At 35.7% G+C, this 24,448-nt stretch overlaps 1 protein-coding gene across 11 annotated transcripts in view; it reads left to right on the forward strand.

The window, feature by feature from the left end:
- Window positions 1-24,448, forward strand: part of LOC149794377 (transcription factor 12-like) — a 205,701-nt gene that overhangs the window by 84,556 nt on the left and 96,697 nt on the right. For all 11 annotated transcript variants that reach the window (XM_089968559.1, XM_089968557.1, XM_089968553.1 and 8 more), the window contains 2 exons: window positions 11,642-11,753; window positions 18,334-18,377. In XM_089968559.1, coding sequence (XP_089824685.1) covers window positions 11,642-11,753; window positions 18,334-18,377 — 156 coding nt within the window. The remainder of the gene's footprint in view (window positions 1-11,641; window positions 11,754-18,333; window positions 18,378-24,448) is intronic.

Below are 24,448 nucleotides of genomic sequence, written 5' to 3' on the forward strand. Positions count from 1 at the left end.
GCCCAATAGGGCAATTATGACACCTTAATGAATAGTTCAAATGATTGATGTAATGAACATTAAATAAAGAAGACTAAAATTAAATTATTTCTTTAATCTATGTGTGTAAAAAAAAAGACAGACACATTTAAGGCACCTTACAAGGTATAAAAATGTATTGAAAATAGTTCAATTATGCAGTGAACTATGTGCAGCAAATTCGGCTTTTTTGTTTGTCAGAAATATTTGCTGCACTAAATTTAAAAAAAAAATCTTCAGTATTAATGTATTATTTTTTTTACAAATTGCAAAACTGGCAATTGAACCTTGCTAAAGTGTGTGAAGCCTATCATACCTAACACTGACAAGGTACCAGGTGTCAAGCATGGAATAGAACTCACTAATTATCTAGGTTTCCTGGAAACTTTACAATGGGCAATGAATGGTACTGCCATTTTACAAGTATCTTTCTTGTATAATTAGTCCATAGAGTGTCTGTTCAAACTTTAGGATCAGTCTCATTAACCCGAACTTAGAAAGTACTTTGGATATTGATAATCCCTCTGGGTATTTGTAACTCTGCTGCAGGCATAAGGACCACTTGCAAATATTTCTTGTTCTATTGATTTGGTTTTAGTCTAGAAGAACTAATTGGCCAAGAAACTGCTTTACAAGTTGGTACTTTATAAGAGATTATACTTCTAGATACTGATGATGATATAGTAAATTAATTGCTTGTCTTTAAGTAAATGTAAATGACACTAATTTCTAAAAATATGACAATTTTCTTGGCTGGGAAGGTTTATGACATTGAATCATTACAATGGTCCCTCAGTACAGCAAACCAGAAAAGCATACTGCATTAAACGTAAGGCTTTGACTGACTTAGGTTGGGTCAGTATTAAAACATTTATCCAGAAAGTGGGATCCATGACCCAACGATGTTTTTTGAAGGCCATTGCTATACTGAGGTACTTTACAGTGAAAGACCACTATATTTTCATTGTCTTTGTTCTTGTTGGCAATATACATTCATTTTTTTATAGATCTTATTTGTCTGAAATAGTTGCATGTACAGTCATGATACACTGATCTTCTTGAACATTACTCACTGCTAGCAAAAAGTCATAGTGGTTATCACTAAAAGATTTCTATGGTGTCGAGTTAGACTTAAATGAAAATGGTGTTGATCTGATGTCCAAAATGGCCACCATGGCACCCATCTTGAAATTTTGTCATTATTCCTGAACAGAAAATCATTCACCAGGATACTTCTTATGATGTCTGTTTGGTCCTAAATGAAATGCTGTAGTGACTGCCAAATTTTAGATCATTCATTGAAAGAACAGGTGAAATTTACCATTCTGTGTTGAGCAAAGTTTTGCTGCCTGATAAATTGCTAAACTTTCATACATTTAGTTTCTGATGTTTATTTAGTAGTCTTAGATTTGACATGTGATTTATTAACTTGTTAGTATATAACCATGTATAAAGCAGATCTTCTCTTCATCTCACCATGTGTATAATTTTCCTCCACAAGTATAAAACATCACGTCCTTGTTATTAAGATCGTATATTGAAGCCAAATCCATATTGCATTTTATTTGTTACATATAGTATGTAACAGACATGTATTATATAATCTCCGCACCAGAGTGGAAAATAATTTTTGCATTTCTACAAACTAAGTTGTTTGGAAAAACCCTAGTATCAGTATCACCTTCATTCACCATTACAGACTGCCGATGATATTAGAAAATAAAAAAAAATGGCTATTTGTATAATTGTTTTCATGCTTTTATAGTACTTATGTGCCAACCAAATATTCACTTATTAGTTTGACTTATTGATAGTATAAACTAAAATAGAAACTGTTGCTTTTGATAGCCGACCTGGATGAAACCTTTTCATCAAGTTCCAATGATCACAGCATCATCTTTTTGCTTTCACTCTGGTCAGAAATCATCCATAACTTAAGCCCTTCGTGGCAGGATGAAGGTGCAGTTGAATTTGAAGCAAACAAAACTTGTGGTTTAGTCTGGTTAAATTGGTGATTTTATGAAAACATTTTACTTATTCAGGTTTTGTCTTGACAATCTTCTCTTGCTTTATTGGCCATAGACCAGAAGATCATTTGGGATTGTCTGCTATCTGTTCGACTGTTACTGCTTTTCATGTACATTTTCCCCATGGATTAGATGTCCTAAATGAAAACAGTGTCACTCAGACAACCAATATAGCCACCAGAGCAGCCATCTTGAAAATCTAGTCCAAAATGGATGGCTTATAAATATAAGGTTTTCACAAAAGGACTTCCTATAATGTCTGGTTGGTCATAAATGAAGACGGTACTAATCTTAGGACCATGATGGTTGTCATAGCAGCCATCTTGAAATTAGTGTTAACGCAACTTCTTCTGAACGGAAAGTCATATTGACATTGGGCTTTCACCAGAATGCCTCTTAAGATATTCAGTTGGTCTGAAATAAAAATGCAGCAGATTTATGTCTAATATGGTCGCTCCAGGAGTCATTGTGAAAGTCTTGTCACTAGTCCTCCTGAATGGATGGTTGGATGGTCATGTTAGCATGGGATTTTCTCTAAAAGACTTATGATGTCTGGTTGGTCATAAATGGAAATGGTGTCAACCTGACATCAAATATGGCATTGAAAGTCTTGTTATTGCTACTCCTCTGAACCAATAAATATTGCCATCAGAAGATTTATTAATGATGTCTAGTTGGTATTAAATGTTGCTTGCATATCCACTATAGTCATCGTTGCAGCCATCTTGAAAATCTTGTTATTGCTACTCCTCCTGATTGTATAGAAATGAAGTTTTTCTGTTTGATTTCTTATTGTGTCTGGTTAGTCTTAAAATGATGCTGCCCAGTATGGCCTCAACAGTGGCCATCTTTAAAGTGTTGTCACTAATTTTGAATGAATTGTCATACCAACATTTAAGATTTGTTGGTTGTAGATGTAAATGACTTCCAATACTACCATCACAATGGCTGTCCTGAAAAGCCTAGGTGTCTGGTAATATCAGTATGATGCTTTCACCAAAATTCTTATAATGTCTAGATGGTTTTAAAAGGAAATGAAGATAATCTGACATCCAGTATGGCATCAAAGACAGCCATGTTGAAAATCTTCTTGTTACTTCTCCAAAATGGAAAATTATATCAACATGGTGTTTCCACTAAAAGATCTCATACAGTGTCTTGTTATCCTAATTGAAAATCATGCTAATTTAGCATCCACAGCAAGCAAATCTGAAACTGTTTCTATTATTGAAGGTCTGAGATGGTTTCAACACTAAGTAGGTAAAAAGAAAAATGGGTCTTACCTTGATTTCTTGAAAGTTCTTGTTGGCCAGTAAAGCATCTGGTCCATTTGAAGAACTTGTGTTCCACTGCAGTAAAGGATCCAGTCCCTTTGAGGGACTAGTGTTTTGTTGATCAGCAGGATTAGCTGACACTCCCAATCAGATTTAATAATAGTTTAGGAAAATTTTACTGTCCCCCATGTTCCTATGGCTGTCATATTAACCATTCCACCAAAATACTCACAGGCATTACCGTGGCAAGATCTACCCCTGAATTTGTGATGCAGCAAATATACAATCATCTGATGCTTTTATATTACTAGTGAAGATTTTCTTGGGCATTTCCTTTAAAGGTTCCCAAGCCAAGTGTCTTAACATTAGTTGCTGAATTCACCTTAAATATAGGTGTGCAATTTAATCCGGTGAATCTAATCTTATTATTACCATTATTGGAAAATTGTGTCAAGCTGTTGCTCAGGGACAGTTTTCTAAAGAACAGTATTTTAATGTGGTCTCATCTAGCAACTAGATAAGACTAAAATGTATTCTTGTTGTTTATGTTGTTGTGGGTTTAACACCATTTGTCGATATATGATACATTTTGGCTAATATAACTGGTGAAGGAAGAACCCAGGAAACCCTGGAAAATCCACTGTCCCACATGAAGCTACTGGCAAGCTTTCTCACATACCCACATTGGATGAGTTTGTGACTTGAATTCAGATGGACAGAGATGACACAACATTGATCAGTAAAGGCGAGTGCTTTAGACCACTCTGCCACCGAGGCTTCCTTTTTTTTCTTGATATGTAAAAATCTGATGCATTAGCAGATTGGTGTTTTTTGTTGTCCACACCCACAAGGCAGGGCAAAGTCGTGTGTGCATTGTAGTAAATAATAGAAGATTTTAGACAGTGCAACCCTCAAGGAGGGAATGGTTCATCAGTTGCCTGAAACATGCTAGAGACAACACAGTGTTGTGTCAAAGAATGTATTTCACTTCTGTCACACTTGTTGATTATTACCGACTACTGTTTTGCAGAGAAATATATACTACAGTGCAAAACCACTTGACTAGTCACTGATTATCCAGATGATTTGCTTGTAAGGACTGTGCTGTGTTCCCTGAACATTTAATTCTCTATTGATTAAAAAGGATGACCTGTATGGCAGATTTCAGGATGGTTGCTTACTGGGCTTATTTTTACTCCCACTTAGGTTTACTTTAAATTTGAAACCATTCCAGTGGCCTAAGTGGTTAGAGCATTCACCTCAGATGCGGAAGGTCACAGGTTCGAAACCAAAGACTTGCTAAAATGGTACCAGCAGCTGCCTCACTTGGCACTCTACATTTAGAGGTTAGTGTTAGGACTGGTTGGCTTGGTGTCAGGATAATGTGGCTAGGTGGGATATGATGCTACATGTCTGTGGTATGATACCCCTGTGCTAAACATCACTGTAATCTGCCACACTGCAGACATCATAGCGGTATGACTGAAATGTTTTCTAAAGCTACATTAAAATCCAAACCGCACACACACACACATTTGATAAAATGTTGACTGCATTCAACATGTGGTTCATTGCTTACAGTCATTTTGCTGAAAGGTATATTCTGCTACTTATTTCACATTTCATTTTTGTGGACATCTCAGCTTTACTTGACATTTAAATTTACTCGACATTTCAGTTTTATTTGACATTACATGCAGTTTTGGACATACACTTAATGCTGTCATGGGTTCAGCACACATTTAAAAGACCTCCATAACTATATCCCTGATGTCTTTTTATAGTTGTACTGTTTTGTAAGAACTTAATCTTCCTAATCTAATCAAAATCTCATTCCTATTAGACAACTCTTGTCAGTTTTTGCCATTAAAATTGCCATAATCCTTTGATTTTATTTTGATTGAAAAGACTGCAGAGATTGATGAATGCCATCTTTGTCTGGACTGATATCAGATTACACTGGGGAAGGCACAGTCTTATTCTAATCATTCTGTTTTAACAGTGGAGATGAGTTGGTAATGGTTGCCAGTTTAAGGTCTAGATTAAAACACCTGAACCCTTTGAAATAGATATGGCATTAACTGGTACTATAATCTTGTCTTGTTATAAGTTTGCAGGCAAAAAACAGTCTCATCGGTCTTTTGTACTTGTATCTTGATGTGATCTCTTTATCATGGTGTGGAGTTTTCATGAAATACATGGGTATACTAAATGTTCAGTATCTGCATAGTGGTTATCACATTCCAGTGCTCAAGGCCTTTCATCAGTGTTCTCGTCAGAGCACCAGCCTCTTGTTGTAACTTTTGTAGCTTTATTTCTTGATCTTACATCCATGATTGAAAGTGGCCCCTTGCACACTCACACATTGAGAAACTTGTCGCAGACGAGGTGTGTTCCAGACATATGCCCACCACCACTTCTGACCCTGAAGTGAAGATAAAATGTCTGCAAACAATATTTTGTATCTCTTTGGTATAGAAAATGATTTCCTAATCAGTGAGGATCAGTTTTAATTATAAGTAAATATTTTCAAGTACATATGTTATGCAATGCATTCAGATTGGACTTGTAAACCCCATTCCCAGTGTTTTAAATGTACTTAATGTATACAACACCTGCTGCTGTAGAGGACACTATTTCATCCTTGTTAGTGCAAGCATGCATGGCTGAGTGATGGTCCAAAGTGTAGGCTGAAGGTCATTAGTAGCAGGGTTTGACTGCACAGAGGGGTGGAGTTTCTTCAAGTAGAAGAACCCTCATTGCTCACAGAGCTGTGCTTTTGTTAGTAAAAACTGATACATTTTATTTTAACTCAATGTAATGAGTTCGAGTGGGGGATTGGAGTGGGGGGAAATTTTGGTTAGTAATACTAGAATTATATATATGGTGCTAATTTATATACATTGAATAAAAGCTTTGAATTTGTAACAAATGAAAAGAAAACTTAAAATTTTATAATAGAATATATAAAACGAAAACTGAAATAAAGATTCAAGGAACAGATACAGATGAAATAAAGTTGGAAATAGATATATACATGTATCAAAGAATTACAAGAATACATGAATGAAATCTTAAATTTGCTCTCTCTGATAAGAATCAATCTTAGATTGATTCTGTTCATGTGATTAATGGATGAAATATTTTCAGTTACAACAAAACTTTGTTATAAACGACACCAATGGACCTTAAAACTTCGTGTTCTTGTACAGGAGATCTTTATATGGATCTTTATATAAAGGTGAAATCTGTAAATTGAAGAAATGTAGTTCGTATGTTCATTGTCCTTTGTGTAGAGATTTTACTGATTAGCCATTTGTGCTGTGCTCACATGTGGAACATCATCTGACATGTTACTGGTTTTGCTGTTTGGATAAAATTCATATTAAGAAGTCTCTATAAATTTGGTACAGACCGTTTCTTTTCCTTGAGTCATTCCCAGGTATTGTTTAAATATATCTTTAATTATGTCTGTTACATTTTTTTAAAAATTCCATTTAATTACAAATACATTTCTTATCACTGCATGATTTTCATAACATGAAAAAGTCAATATAATATAACCGTTTGGTGTCTTCCTGAGAATGGGTGTTGTCTCCTTGTATTACGTCTGAATATAGTCCATATGTTTTAAATTTAATTAGCACATAGGCTTTCCCATCTCATTTCTCAGCAGGAACGCCCAGTAAAATATATAGAAGTTTGTTTATAGTGTATCATAAGATTTCCATGCTGGGTTTTCTGCTGTTATCAGGAACTCCTTTTATGTAGCTAGAGATCCTGTCCCTGCACTGCTATTTCTGTCTTGAAAGAAGAATTCTTAATGCGGTTAATGCAGCTACTGGCAACCTCAGAGCATTTGATTGCATCCATTTTTCCATTGATATGAAGAAGCAACTCGAGGTTTAGTCACAGTTTCCAGTACAGAAGAGTGCTCATTTTGATTCATGCATGTGTGATTAAGAGAAAACTGGTTTTATTTGCCCATATGCGTTGCACCTGTACATTGAAGGAACATGTCAGTTAAGATATACTTGGTAATATCTTTTCTGGATCGAGGGGGAGTCTTTGCAGCCTACTTTTAACAGCTGTGACTTTTATTTTTGGTTTAAGACATGTTTGTCGTCATTCAGCTTCTATATGCTGTTGACTTGGACATATGCTAAATATGGCTGTTTATCAAGATTGAATTTTGGTCCAAGTCTCAGAAGAGTTTTTAAACCCATTTTATTTCTTTATGGTTAACTGGTTAGTTGTTTTTATAGCATATCTTTATGGGTTGATGAACTCCACCATTAGTTCCCTTTTTCCATTTGGCAGGGGGAACATTCATTAACTATTAAGAGCAAGGTTTATACTTTAAGTAAACACTGTGCTCATTGACATTGACATTTTCTTTTTTTTGTATGGTCTGTATTGAAGTAGATCATATCCTAAGTACATCTTGCCAGGTGATTAGTTTGATTTCAGGTCTAAATAGACCTTTGGTCTTTGAAGGTGAATTGATTCAAGTGTTGTTTACTACCTGACTGATATTAGAACAAAAAAACAAAAACTGGATGTACTTTTTTTTATCCAGGAACAATTTATAAAATGCAAGAACTTGTTGTCATGTGATGATAGAAAATATGGAGGGCACCAGTACTACAACTTTTGAATTTTCAGATTTTAATTTGAAGTTTTATTCAGTTTTGTGGGTTTTCTTTCAGCTCTAATGGTCATAGTCCAAAAGAGCTTATATCACACATGTTGCCCATCATCTTTCCATTCATTCATCAGTAAAAGTCTGTTATTGCTGTTACCCCTAAACTAGCTGAAAGGTTGTCAGGAAGCTTTGCTCACACACATTCACAAATATGACATAATGCATTGAGGGAGTAATCAAGTCTTTAAAAGTAAACATCTCATTTGGTTCTTACTTCCCAATTTGTGTCTTGTTTAAGTCAGCTGCTCTTCTCACAAGCTGTTCCTCCCCATTGCAAGTATTTTATTTGAAGAGTAAACGATTATGGTTGTGTATTGATCAAAGTATTAATTTTCACCAAATCAGTAACAAAGATACAATAAAGTCCATCTTCTATGAGTGAATAGGTAAAATTTGCTCCTTTAAAAATACCATTTAATCCCAAAATGTAAATTTTCCTCCTTTTTGTCATCAAATCCATGGATTCCATAAACAAAACATTTGACTGCTCCTGTAGGCAGCATGTAGTTTTCTTTCACCTGGTGCCAGAATTCATTGCTACCTCCTGGCTAGCAAGATATTGTCATACTCTTCATTCATTACTGATGTGGAACTTAGTTTATAGCTTAACTTTGCCTGCGATTGAAATGGTCCATACAGCATCAAAACAAAGGACCTAACCATGGCTCAAAATGATCTTTATTGAGTCAACCTTCTTTACATGATTAACATATATTGTATATGCATTTTAAACAGTTCAAGTTTAAAAAGAATTAAGAGTTTATTTTTAGTAAGATCTTCTGCTCTCTTATGTCATACAGCTATTACCCTGAGTATTGCTATTTGATATTTCAAACAGAACTGAGACCCCTTCCAATAAAACTGCATTGATCTATGAAAGTTGCATGTAAAAACAAGTTGTATGCTTTGCTTGGCAACAGAAGTGATTGTTGGAGTGCTTGAAAGGGAAGCAACATGTAAAGACATGATTTTTCTCCATTTTAAAGTGGAATTCGCTTTTCTCCTGACTTGAGTAAGATGTTTGTTTATATAGTCCATTTTTTTATATCATCTCTGATCAGGCTTTTTAAAAATGGTCTTTCCAGTACCATTCCACAATGACGCTTGTAATTTGTTTGTTCCATGTATTAGTTAGCACATGACTCTCACAGAGAGTATTCTGATTGGTCAAAGGTTTAAATTCATCCAATGAATCTTCGTGTAATGGAAACTAATAGCAATGGAAAGAAGAAGCATGCTTGCAAAACATGGCATCCCGAGTTTTTGAGAGAGAGCATATCACGAAAAGTTTAGATAAAGGTTTAAAAAACGTATGGAGATTGGAATGGTTGGAGTGAAAAGTTTATGGAAATTTAGTTGGTTAGTTTATAAAAATACTGAATGCTAGAGGACTGGCATTTTGTGACCTCTGCAAGAAAGGTCTGAATTACGGTTATCGTGGTTGGAAGAGTTTGGAACAGCACCTACAAAAGAAGCTGCTTACAGCAAAATGTAAGCTCAGTAGTCATCTGGAAAAAGTGCAATTAATTACTATAAGAAAGATTTCTTGCATGAGAGAACAGATGTATCCCTCTGTCAGAATATGTGCACTGCATGTCACCAATACAAGCACCAGCTTGAAAGGAAAAAGGCTCTCGTTCAGAAGGAAAAGAAACGAGTGCACATTGAGCCAAAAAGTCATTGATGACAAAAAGGAAGGCTAAAGAAATCTTTGCCAAGCCACAAAAAGAGCTCAACTGGCATATCAACAGTTTGTGTCCATTGGAGAAAAAGACAAGTGAATGTATGGGATTATTTGTATATAGTTGATGTACTTGGGTGTTTATTTACAGATTTGTTATGAAAAGAGAGAAGTATAATATATTTGCTGCAACAATTGAGAAATTACTGCGAGTTGATTACGATGTGAGCACTGACATGCACATGAAATAACTTAAGCATCAATAGTATTGGAGAACAAATTCATGTGACTATAAATATTGTGAAATTATTGAAGTAAAGTTAACCAGTTTTGGTAAATTTATTAGTTTTTCAAAAGATTATTTTGGTTTATTTTATAATCATAAGTTGCACCAGGAGCAGTTTTTTATGAGTGTAAAATGCATTTTTGGCCTCGTATCGGGGGCACTGCCCCTGAAGACCCTGGAGGCCCCCCCCCCTTAAAAATTTTTCAGCTTGGTTTTTTAATGGAAGACCAAAATCATGTCTGCATGTATGATTCTAAAGGATTTGGTGACATTGAGCATTGTCTGATTAATGACGTCACACTTGATCTTCACGATCATTGCACTAGACACTAAAAGCCTGAAAAGATTGAACATTTTACGAAGCATATCACGGTCAAGTTGTAAAGCAGGCAGCAATCCGCATGCTAGAACTGGCCCGAAATCTCGTTTGATCCATCTGTTTATATCTCAGGCTTAAAAAAGTGCATATCTGACCTGCATCCAGGAAGCTGCACATGCCTATATTAAAGCCTTGCATATTTAAGATATCAATGAGATTCATACTTGAGATTGCAGAGCTGCCAAGCAACCACTTATCCCACTGTGCTACCTGGGTTCCATGGTCGTGAAGTACTTTTACACACTTGTCCCATGGCTAAGATGTTATTCTGTCCATTGATGGAAGTAGCCTAAGATGCCACTAATGTCAACATTTGACCATATTTTCGATGGCTGACACTTGTGCAAAGACATTCTCCAGGAAGATGCAAGCAGGCTATATGTATTTCCATTATCTGCAGTTAGGACAAAATAGTAGCTAATGACCATAATTTAGTTGTGCAGGTAGTGATGTGATTCTGTGAGTACAGTATATTGATTATTCATTTTTTTTAAAAAAAATATAATCTTTCACTATTACACTTTGTCACTCCATTACAAGATAATCACTTGCATTTCCCAGGATTATATATGACACAACAAAGGAAAAATGGGATATGATAGCAGTAACGCATTATCTGCTGTTGGTGCATTCCTACATATTCTCCTCTTCGTAGTACCCAGTCCAAGGACATCATAAAGCCCTTCTTTAAAATTTTAAAGATCCAGAATGAAGGACTAATCCAATTCTGGTCTGAAACCTTTGACCATTTTGTTACGTGAAATGGCAAGGGAAAATGGGATTTTTTGTGTAATTCTTTGTAAAGCTGTATTTTAGGCAAGCAGAACATATTTGGATTTTTTCAAAGATGGATGTCACTTTTAGGATGAAGTAGTTACTCTGATTTAACAAATCCATTTTTTCTGAAGGACAGCCAGAGTCATGGAGTGTCAAGGTATTAGACTCCCACTGGCTTGGTACTAAATCGTCACTGACATGTTGCAATCACCCACCAACCAACAAATCAACCAGCCAACTGCTTTCCTCAAATAACAAGGGACTAGTTCTGGGTCCATCTTTAAGTAGAATCTGTAAAGTTTTAGATCAAATTAAGCAAACAGATGTCAGGAGTCTTCAGTAGTTTGTTAGAAAATGGGTTATAGTGTATATCAAAAGAAAAAAAATAATCTAATCCATCCAGTGTTGAATGCTTATGCCAGTGTAAATTTCAGAAATAATGCTTACACATTATGTCAAACAGACTCATTGCATTTTGTTTTGTTTTGTTTCAGGGCATGATGGGAAGTAATATGACCATGTCACCAAACTCTTTAACACCAGAAAAACAAGTGTCACCATATTACTTTAACAGTAAGAGACCCTCGTTAGAAGAGTCCATGAGAGGTAAGATGAGTAATATATGATTTATTTAGAAGCTGATTATTTTACCTTGTTTTAAGAATTATATGAAATTTTATGATATTTGGGAAGTTGAAAAGAAACATCACAGTTTTTAAAAAAATAAATAAAAAAAATTAAAAACTGTTTATTCTGCCAAAAGCCGTATAGTCTGTGAAAAATCTGCTGTTTGCATAAAATCCTTAGGTGTGGTAGCCGAGTATAAACCTGAAACATTAATGGCCAAATACTGTATTCACCATTCATTACTCTCTCAATATTTCATTACCCCCTCAATATTGCAGACTCTATTTCATCTATACTTATGAAAATTGGTATGTGGATGCATCTCAGGAAAAGTTTCTGAACCATACCAAAATTTGGTTGTTGTTAACATATTTTGCATGCTTGAGTGATTTCAAAGCCTGCTTTTGGCCAGACCTATGCCAAATATAAATTCTGCTTATCATTTGTGAGAATCAATTGGCACATGCATCCATGAAATCAAATATTAGTGGTTTACTTGTATTAAAAAGCATATGAAGAGATTTTATTACCTGGAAAAGAGTAATTTTCAATTGATATTAAACCACAGGTGTACAAAACATAATCACTATACATTGGTCCCCTTCTTGAATGCCCCCACCCTCTCTGGGTGATGATTGGACCTCTGATGTTGTTGACATGTAGGTTGCAACATATGTATGGTCATGTGACTAGAAATGCAAATTGCGAGTACTAGGTCAAATTTCATCATCACTGTAATTTTGGCATGTCTGTTAGTAGAGTAAATACATAGGGATTATAATGCTTGCAATTTCTCAGAAAATAATTCATTTTCCAATCGATTCTTGCAAGTATGACTCACTTTAACATCGTTTAAGTTTGTCAGCTCTGCTGGTAAATGGCTACTCTATGCCACCACCGCAAATTCCAACTTTTGATAGGCAATTCTGATCTTACAATCAAGCATAAATGTCAATATATTTAACATGGGGCAGGAAGGGTCAGTGTTGGTGCTACTAACAATAGCCCCAGGATGCTATCTTACCTAATCATCAAAGGTTGCAAATGAAAACGGACTGTCTTTTGATCTAAGTGAGTTTGAGCAACTGCTTAACTCATTAACCCATGGAGGTTTTTGTCATTTTTGCCTGAAATGCAAGTAGGAAACGCATTTTGGAGCTATTTCTGAACACATTCTAATACATTGACTTCCTCGAGGTTTCCCATTAGCCTAATGCCTAGTTGTGTTAGAAACATCATTTTCCATTGGTTATTTTGCTCATGCATGAGCAGAAGGGTAAGAGTTCTTTTTGGGTTTATTTGCTTAACGGACCCATCATTTTCTTATTAAGACCACTCTTTATTCCAAATGCCCACCGTATCCTACTTTTTGCAAAGTTTCACCTGTCTTTGTGCAGTTCAGACTAGTCTGCCTTAGATCCGAGACCAAAAAGTGTAAAATCCATATACAAATCCAATCACAGGACAATTTTGGGTAAAAAAAACCAGGTCCAAAAACATAGGTTTTTCTCTGTGTATTTTGTAGTGCAACTAGAATGTCCAGATTATTTGGTATCATTGTAGAGCTACATCTGTCTACCTTTCTATAATACCACCCACTTTAGTGTATTATACATGACCTTGACACTACAGAGTTAGGCTACTACCTCCTGCAGCATGAACGCAGTGCCAGCAGTTAATGAGTTAATCCATCAATTGTTTAAAGTGTGAACACTATTTTCTTGCCAAATTATATTAACTGCAATGATAAAATGTCAGCTATGTGTTTCAGAATTGCAGACAAGTTGTCAATTAGTAATTGTATTTAGGAGCCTTTTCTACTGATAATAAGATAAAGGTATTTGTATATGTATATGAGAGTTGTTGTTGTTGTAGGGTTTAATGCCATTTTTCAGCACACGATAGGCTATACATGGCGGCCAGTATTAATGGTGGAGGAAGAATCCGGGAAAACCCCGGAAAGAACCACCGACTCTTGAAAAGCTACTGGCAAGCTTTCTCACATACCCACATTGGCTGAATCCGAGACTCGAACCTACACAGACAGAGGTGAGATGGCAGTGATCCGTAACGGAGATGTATATGACATGCAGAATCAGTATATATAGTTATTTCTCTACATGAGAGAGGTAACACCATGTCATTGGCAAGTCAAAAAATCTAAGTGAGGATTAAAAGTCCTTGTGTGAAACTTTTTTTTTATATTAAATTTTGTTAATTTTCTTTTTGCTAAATACATGTATCTTCATAGCATACTAATACTGCTAATAAAAATAATGCATGCAGAATAAGGATAAGGATACTACTACTACTACTAATAATAATGCTAATGAATTCATAGTTCATAAGATTGTCATGAACCAAATTTGAGAGCCTTTAGAAGTCCACTGTCTGGTTTTGCTTTTCCCATGGGTGGCTGCTGTAGACAGGTTTGACAGTACTAGCTGTTATGTAAATGGCATCAAACATGACAAAACCACCACAGAAATTAAAAATAAAACAAAACAAAAACAACAGGTACCTCCAGAGCTAATACACATGCAACATTTATAATCACCATTATTTGAGACAAATGTAGTTTACTTCTTCAGCCCAAACAAATAAAATGGTTTCATCCTCTCAACAATAGTTCTATGCATAGTGGACCTTACAAATGTATAATTAATAAATATTTAACAGAAAATTCATAACTTTATTGGAACCTTTCTACAGCTAACATGTTATCAAATGAACGTTTCTTTGGATGCTGCAGCAATTAATGTAATTGCCAAATTAAACAGTCACAGCGAGTTTCTTAAAATTGGTGGATTCTGTACTTGCTGAATTAACCCTTTTCCTCATAAAGAGTTTGGCTTTTTAGCCCTTTGATATACATGTAGCAAAGTTACCCAGTGCAGTTCACTATAAGTAGAACACCTGTTACCAGTTCGACTCCATAGACATAGGCCTGCCTGTTAACTGTTAAGCAGTGTAGTATATGTTATGTTTAACATCAATTTGAACCATTTTACATTTTTTAGTACACATATATTATGTATAGAAAGATTTAAGAGTATAATACGATCATTATAGCTGTATAATTATTTTTCACTGAAGAATTTTTTGCGTGCTTTATAATCTTGAGAGAACTCCTTCACCATCAAGCCAGTGAAGCCATGTGACCAACCGTAGCTGCCATTTCTCATTTGATAATTTATAAAAATTAATTGCTGCCTACATCGATCCCCGGCTGAGTCATACCAAAGACTTAACAAAAATGGTACTAACAGCTGCCTTGCTTGGCGCTCAGCATTAAGAGGTTAGTGTTAGGACTGGTCAGCCTGGTGTCAGGATATCCTGATGGTGTGGGACATCATGCTACATGTCTGCGGCATGATGCCTCAGTGCTAGACATCTTTATGAACTGCCACACTGCATACATCATAGCCATATGACTGAAAAATTGTTAAAATGACATTAAAAGTCCAAATCACACACATGCAGACACTTATTGAAGCTTTCACAGTTACGATTCTAATCATGAAAACTCAAGTAAGTACTGAACGAAATCTGCGACCTCCATTTTGGAGAGTGGAGAATATGACCCAGTTGCTTTAAATAGCGACCATGTGATCTGACGTAATGGTCATTCACACCAATAAATGTAGTATCTAATAGGGGTTATTCCCTGAAGGTGGCACTACAAAACCCACTCAGAATGTCTGATGTTTACTGCAGGCATTGAAAGACGCTTCCATGTGAATGGTGTAGAGGCGTCCAAAGGCGCTTGCATGAGAATGGAGTAGAGGCGTCCAAAGGCGCTTGCATGAGGTAAAGGGTTCAAAAGTTCCATCAAGTTTTATTATAGTTAGGGAAAATTAAAATTAAACAGTCACAATAAGTTTATTACATTTTGGGAGTACTGTACTTGCCAAATACTATAAATTGGCTGGTGGTGTGTGTGTGGTGTTTCAAGACATACAAATTTTGGGGGATTTCATGGTTTGCTAAATTACTGAAGATAAGATATTTATTGCATGTTCATCTGATGAACTTCTAGGAAAATTTAAGAAACATGCAGTTAAAAAATTAACAGAATATTATCAAACCTGCCACTTAGCCCAATTTATTTATTTTTAATCTGAAAATTCAGCTTTTCACATTTTTAAAACCCCAAAATCATGATTTTTAAAAATGCAAAAACATACTTCTGATTCACAATGACTGTGCCTCATTCAAAGAGAATAAAATAGTGATTCATACCTTGAAAATCTACATTTTTCCATTTTCATTTTTTCATTCTAATATTGGGTGTGTTAATTGAATCAACACTAAATATCAGCATAATAGATGGTAATGGAAAAGTGATATATTTTCATGGTATGACTAGCAGATGTTTCTCAGAGATACACATTATTTTACATAAAAGTTTTGTAAATATATGGTTGCAAACACTGATCCTGATTTTTCTCCCTTTGGCATCCAGATTTTCATTCCTCTTAAGATGGCAGGTTCGCTACTGTACATACAGTCAAGAACATATAAATGATATGGACAAGAGGCATGTAAAGGAGATGAATGTATGACGAAAATCAGTAAGCTACATAGCAGAATGCACATTGTTTTGTTTGTTCTTCTCTTTTCATGTTTTTATGAGCGGTGGTATCTTGAGAGTCAAATTGCATTGTAGTTAATGATCATATATATTATTTTATGGTTTGTTTGCTGAATTGCCTAGCTCAGCCTTGTTTTCATACTACATGAATTAATGAGGATCTTATCAAGAATGGTCTTCAGGCTTGATCTGCTGATACTAGGCATCATTTGTCTGTGCCATCAGGCAGGTAGGTGGGGACCCAGGTGGCTGAGTGGTATAAGCTGCTTGCCTTTACAGATCTGAGTTTGAGTCTCTACTTGATCAGTACAGGCATTGCAAAAGCTTACCAGAAGCTTCTGGTGGTTGTTCCTGATGTCCACCTGTGTTCTTCCTGCAGTGTGCTGAAAATGGCATTAAACTATAAAATAAAATAATATAAGAAAGAAAAAGAAAAATCAAAAGTTGGTGGTTCTTTCTGAGGTCTACCTATGTTCTTCCTGCACTAAATATACTGGCCACCATATACAGCCTACAGTGTGTTGAAATGGTATTAAACTAAAAACTATAATAAAAAAAAATCCCAACAAAAAACAATCAGGCTGATATTATAAGAGCACTGTATCACTATAATGATGTTTGTAAAAGTGGACTTTGATTTACGTCGCGTGCGCTCAAAAGGGCATGTGCGACAGAAAAGTGGACTGTTGAAAAGGTAAGGTTGCCGTATATTAAAGTGTTTTATAAATATTCTTAAACTCCATTGCTGCCATCACATGCAATAATGTCACCTATCCAGAACATCTGAAGAATACTGAGACTTGAAAGATATTGGTCCTAAACATCGTTGTGTTCTAATAAAACCAGATCGTATCAACATTTCATCACATTTTGAGCCTTGTCATTTCTCTCTCAAACTAAGAAATCCTGCAATTTTTCATATATGTACAAATTAATTTGATGTTGATTGGCTACATCATTTGGTCAGCTGGTTTCATTTGAAGGCTGGAACACAAGATCACAAGGAAAACAAGGTAACATCACCATTGTAAACATAAAATGCCAGAACCACACTATGTCAGATTGTCTTCAGCCAAACTTTGCCTTCATATTATTTCAGCGCATCACCAATATTCATGTGAGTCTTATTTTTGTTTAATGCACTCTTTCTCTTGTCAGATCACTTAAAAAAAAGCAGGTTTGCCTCTCTTCATTCCCTCTCGAATCAGTCACTAATAGAAGTTGTAAAATGTATCACATCACTATTTTTTCGGAGCACAACCAAAAAAGAACAGAATTATGAGCAATTTTGTTGACTGAGTAAAGGGTGGCACATCTTAATTCTGAACTGAATATATGAAAGTTGTTTCAACCTAATGTATTGAATATTTCAAAGAACCGTTTATGTTGATAACTTTTGTTAATAGAACATTTCCTTTCTTGCAAAGCTATATTGGAAAAATGTGAAATTTGTGATAAATGGCAGCATTGGGGCTGTAATTAATGAAATGGGATCATGGCTGTGCCTTATTTTATGAAAGGGACTGCCTTATTGTGCAGGCCTTATTGTGTAGGAAGTACTGTAGCTGAAAAGTTTAAGTTTACCTGCCTTTCCACTCAAGTAGATTGCGTTGAACATTACCAGCCTTTCTTTTTTTCTGTTGAGTAAATTGCTTTGATTGCCAGAATTTCCCTCCTCTTTGAAGTAAATTACTTTTAATAATGCCAGCTTTCTCCTTTTCCATCAAGTAAATTGCTTTGATTGCCAGAATTTCCCTCCTCCTTGAAGTAAATTACTTCTAATAATACCAGCTTTCTCCTTTTCCATCAAGTAAATTGCTTTGTAGTTTTTATAAAATTAAAAGTTTACCTTTTGCAAAGAACGAAAGAGGAATATGGACTTTTTATTCCTATCCAAATTTGGTTGGTGCATGCATCTTTATTACTTGCTGTGTATTTATACTGTATCCCTTTCTTGTTTTTCAGTGAGAAGGCCCAGTGGTCCATCAGGAAAGAGGCCCAAGGGTTCGGTAAGTACACACGCTTTTTGTATCTCGCTTAACCACTCAACAGCCTTATTTCACATCTTGGAGCAGAGCTTGACTTTAAGACAGATCTCCACAGAAATATTTGATGGCATAGGGATAAGCGATAGGCAGCATCACAAAATGTTTTCCAAAACATGTATTATCAAGATGATAACTGAACAAAATAAGTCTTAGTGAAATATATCACTACGATGTCTGCAGTGCGGCAGTGTATAGTGATGTCTAGCACTGGGATATCATGCTGCATACATGTAGCATCATGTCCCACCCAGTCACATTATCCTAAAACCAGACTAACCAGTCCCAATACTAACCTCTTAATGCCGAGCGCCTAAGCAAGGCAGCTGCTGGTACCATTTTTACAAGTCTTTTATAGGAGTTTGCCAGGGTTTAAACCCATGACCTTCTGCATCCAAGGCGGAGGCTCAAACCACATAGGCAGAAGTAGATATATGGTATTCCCTTTTTGCCCCCAACATAAATCAGGTTTTTGTTAGAACTCATTAAAGTACAAGTCATACAGACATGTTTTATGGATTATTTGAGGTGTCAATGTTTAGAATTTTCACATATCTTTTAATAGTGATAATTCAGTTTATTTTGCTTTCTCTTTCAATCACTATTACTTGGTAAGATCATTATATAACTGCTGTAGGAATACAAGCAACAAAATCAGTGTTAAAATGCATGGACATTTTTAGATGAAACTATCCAGGAAGTGTTGTTCAGTGTAAACCAGATTGAATTTCATAATTTCATGAATGTAAAAGTCTGTTGTGATTGAATATTTTTGTTAGGAAGTTTTTTGATGACAACAAAGATGCAAAGTAAATCTACTACATGTAAACAAACTGAAATGAAAAGACTTTGGTAAAAATATACACATATTAAATTTGAAACAATGTTTTATTTAATTTTAAGACCGGCACGTACATGACCGCATTGATGTACACTTTAGTATTTGATTTTAAATAAATTAATTCTTCCTTTCATCACTTTCACATGAAAGGCAAAGTCCTATATTTATTAAAAGATAATTTATCACCCTATGCCTTTACTATAAAAATTAAAATAATGGATTGAAACATTGCCTTCCCCCCAAATGTGTGCAGTACATCCACCCACCCCCTCATTTCCATCCATTGGTAACAAAGTTGATCTGAGCCATAATGTGGCAATATGGAAGACATGCCATCTGATTCAATGATTCCCACCCAAGGATAGAAATCCATACAGTGTAAAAACCCGTCTTTCATCCCTGTGTCAGTGCAAAGACTAACTCAAAGGTCACACTGACGGTCATGTTAAGCCGGGTACAGTACAAAAGATAACAGCTCAGCGAGTGAGTAATTATCATGAGTATCTGAATTACATCCCAAAGAAGTGTTAAGTACAGGTGTAATTTGAGTGATAAGCTTGGAATAAGGTAACAGAAATTTTATTTTCAGGTTAATTTTTAAAGGATACCTGGAAATATAAAGCATATTGGCAGGTTCTAAAGCATCTCATACTGATCTAAAAATGTATGCATCGGGACTACAACTGTAAACGGCCTTGGGGGAGAACACTGTGAGTTAGTGTTTTCCCAGGGCAAGCGACTACAGCCCTTAGGAGAATGAAGGTTTCTAGTAAAAAAAACACCAATAGCAAATTCATTTATATCATAAATATTGGTGATGATTAGGTTTTCATTGCAGCTGCATGGATTTCAAGTATTTTATTTACTGTTTGTATCTTTAGACATTAATTGGCCTCATGCTTTGATAAGGTTATGTTGTCATTAGGTATATTTTATTGTAAAAATAATATTTTTGACCAATTTTCAGAAAAGAGAAGTTCTTGTATACCGAGTTGATGTGTGTTGAAATGAAAGAAATAAAAATGTCAGGACCAGAAATATCTTTTGGTTTCGGTAGGCGGTTTCTTTTTACTGAGTTTCAGGTTTGAAAGTCATAATTGTGTAACAGCTATGCAAACACATCAACACACAGCTGATTTATGGTTGTGAAACATTTGTAGTACTGTCCAAGTACGTTGATTCATATGACCATATTTCTGATTTTGAATGAGCAAAACCAGTAAAAAATATAATGACAGGAAATTGTATACAGCTGTGTAACTGAGGGACATTTATTTCCACTGTTGCAAAGACAAACTTATTAAATAACAACTTTCTTTTTATGGGGAACATTGGTACCTCAGTTGGTAGAGCATTAGACTTGCAATCCATGGGTCACACATTCAGTTCCTATCCAGGTCAGTTGCCTCGCCATAATCTTGAGTAAGGCACTTAGTTCACGTTTTCTTGGCATGTTGTAGTTAATATTGTGTTAAAAGTGTTGTTAAGATCAACAAAACAATCTTTCTTTTTGTCACTTTAGTTTTTTCTTCTTTTGTTTGGTCTTCCTTTCTTTGTGAACACTTCTTCATTACAGTAATCCACCCAAGGTGTTGGTGGGTGATTTGGGGCCAAAATAAAAGTTACTAGTTTTCACTTGATTCTTTGGGGCCTTAGGAGGCTGAGTGATCCAAGGCAACCGCCTTTACAGACCAATCACATGGCTTTGACTGTCGGCTCAGCCAACGTGGACATGCGAGAAAACTTACCAGCTGCTTCTCGAATATGGGTGGTTCTTCCCCGATAGATATGCTGGCCACCATGTATAACCTATCTTGTGCCAAAAAACAGTGCCAAACCAATCCCCCCCCCACCCAACAAACAGACCTAAAAACTACTTAGTTAATGCTTCCAACGGGTAATTAGCTCCTGAAAGACACGTGTATTGTGCTTACATATCAGCAACATTTTTGTACCTTTGTACTGAATTTTTCCTAAATTTCAACCAGTGAATTAGCTTTCAAGTTCGATGTTTTGCATACATTTGCAGAGACTACAAAATCGGCATCTAATGTTCTACACAGTTTGTGTAAGCCATATTACCCCATGGTTACGAGTCAGATTCAGCTTGAAACAGCACACTCAGATCTGATGTTGCATAATACGCCGGCAGATTTAGGTCTTGCAGTTTGTTGTGAGCATTCAGTAGAACAAACAACACAGACCTTGGTCTGACGGCGGTTTGCTTCACAGCAGATCAGGGTCTAGGTAAGTTGCAGTTGGACTTGTGAGCAAGGAGAGAGTACACCATACCTGCACAGCTCTAGCGATCGTTCATGATTTCGTGCAAATCTTTTACCCAAATACATGTATCTGGTTGTTCATACATACAAATCCATCATTAAATGAGGGTCAGAAATCTAGCAGATATCATCAGATTGTGCGCAAGTAGGTCTTTTGCACGTAATAATGTACAATACACAACAGAAGGGGTGTGGGGGCTATTATTGTGGTTCTATTATACCTGAGAGAGAGAGAGAGAGAGACAGACACACATACACTGGCTAAATAAATCAACTATGTAAACAGAAATTGTGTCAGCCAAATCAGATTCAAGCAATCTGTTGCCACTGTTACGTGGGCTCCAGGTAGGGACCATTATAGATCAGTATATTGTGGTGCACACATCAGAGCTGGTTCAAATATGTAAATTTTATACCACTATTCTTTACCGTTGAAATATGCTACTGCGGCTGCTGGCAATATTTGTGGGCCCATAGGAAAAATTCTCCAGTATGAATTATAATTTGTGACGGTGGTGGGCCCCAGACCGTTGTGGGCCTCGAAATTTTGTCCTCGTTGCCTACCCTGGCCTTCGGCCATGTGTGTAGCTACTGCTGACGTTGCTTCCATTTCGTGATCTATAACTTGCATTATCGCGAATTTGCTTCACAAACATTACCATCACATCGACTATCATTAACACAATTGTTATCATCATTTTTGTACCACAAAACTTCAACAACGATTGTAGTAACACCAACACTAACATTACCCACAACATATCTACTTCAGCACACCATTTTATCTCCACAAATTGTTCAGTAACTAATGGAAAATATATAGGAAAAAAGTCAGTTGAGTAAAAATGAGTAGAAATTGACAATTGAATAGAAACTGATAGTTGAGTAGAAATTGTATCGAGTCAGGCTTGATATGCATCAAGGAAACTATTTGTGGCACACTGGCTGATAATAGCTTAGAATTTGCCCCTTGCTGAACCCCACTAATAATTCCAAGCAAGCCCACCGTGCAACAGATGGCCTTTCTTTTCCCCAGCCTTTTTTGTTCACCCCGAGGGCATGACAATGGGATTAGTAAGGGGAGAGAGGTATAGGCAAAATCCCTTTCACCCATGACTGCAATCATACAAGTCCTGGATATTAACCCATTTTATGGTGGAAGCAGTATAAATTGTACAAAATGTAATTAAATTATTTTTACTGGCAGAATTGATTTTTCTTTGAGAAGATGGCTTCAGTTTCAAACTATGGGAGAAAACGGCTCTCCCCGCGTAAATAACATGTCTTTGATTTTTTTTTAGTTTTCAATGACACTACTAGGTGCAGCTCACCGTAGGCCAGGAATGGATAAGAATGTAGACATATATTAGTGTACGGGAAGTATTTTGATTGAGTGGGACACTTTGTGAAGCAAAATAGCTTTTATATACACATTTGTTTGTATCTTGTTAAAATTGTGTGTGAATTCTAAAGGAGCAGAAGCTGGATTCTTAAAGGAATTGATGAAAATAACTTGTGATACGTGAACTTTGTTTCCAAGTGATTCGTGAAACTAACGACGGACAAAAAAAGAAAATGGAATAAGAAGGGATTTATAGTGTTCAAGATGATCACATGTTTATAAGTTTTTTAATTTTTTTGGGGTGGTGGTGGTGGGATAGTTTTACCAAGTACCAAATGCTAAGTTTAGGGATAAGAAAATAAGACATGAAAACTTGTAGCATTCCCAATTTACATATACACACTAGATCGCATGAGTTGAGTTAATACTATTGAATATTGTGTAAATTTGTTTTAACTAGAAATTTTTGTTTTATACATTTTTTATTACATCACCTCAGTTGGTTTATTCAAGGGGGAAAATCGTTTTGGGGAAATATTAATTCTTTACTACCTTGATTACCATAATAATCTATGGTAATCATGCTTAATTCCATACAAAAGGCTGGCCATGCACTGGTATTTACACTGGAGTAATCCTACCTATTCCTCCTGTACATAACCGCATATTAGTTCAGTTAATTCACATTGCACCGATGAACACGAGGGATTCATTTTTGAGGCTTTGGGAGTTGCTATATTTTTGGCAGGTGACAGAATAAACAGGAAGAGGGGGACACGCTTGATGCTAATTGCATTAGTCCACTTCCCTTTTCCGATAAATGTATAATAATATTGCACATGTGGTGTTAGTTACATGTTTAGAATGTGATACTGACAAGGTTTCTCACCAATGGGAATCATCTCGAGTTGACCAAGGACAGAAATAAACTTGTTGCTAAGCTAATTGAAGTACATTTTAAAATATTTTTTGCACAAGGAGACAGTTTTAACTTTGGAAAGTTAATATTTCTGACATTAAATACCATTGCATTGAAAGAACTCTTGACACTGGAAGTGTATTCTGTCCCAATAATGTGGATTTGTTGATTCGCTTCATATTGATGCTGTTTTGGTTTGAAAGGGTTTTTGGAATATTTAAGTGCATTATAAAGGCTGTTGGCAACATTGATGAAATAACCATGCACTATTTTGAAGGTGCCAGCGAATTCTTTGATATACCAGGTTTTGAGGTAAATATTTAACTTGATTTAAAAATTGTAAATTTACAGGATAGTAATGAAATTTCCGTTTTAGAAAATAGTACCGATTTCATGGGGAAAATATAATGAACACAAACAATGAATTTATTATTGTGTATTTTAATGACACCTTTCTCTAATAATACAAATGACACTAACAGTAGAGGCTATTTTTAAATTATCGAGAACAGTGGTAGTTGAGTAGTCGCTACTATGAAACAACCAGTAGACATTTATCAGAATTTATGAAATTTTTATTTGGTTTCATCGTTCTTAAAGTCATTTGTAATATCTCATTGCATTGCCTAAATGAATTCTTTTTGCTATCCT

Source organism: Sinohyriopsis cumingii, chromosome 8 (genome assembly GCF_028554795.1).
Source record: "Sinohyriopsis cumingii isolate HCF-2022 chromosome 8, ASM2855479v2, whole genome shotgun sequence".
Classification (NCBI taxonomy): Eukaryota; Metazoa; Mollusca; class Bivalvia; order Unionida; family Unionidae; genus Sinohyriopsis; species Sinohyriopsis cumingii.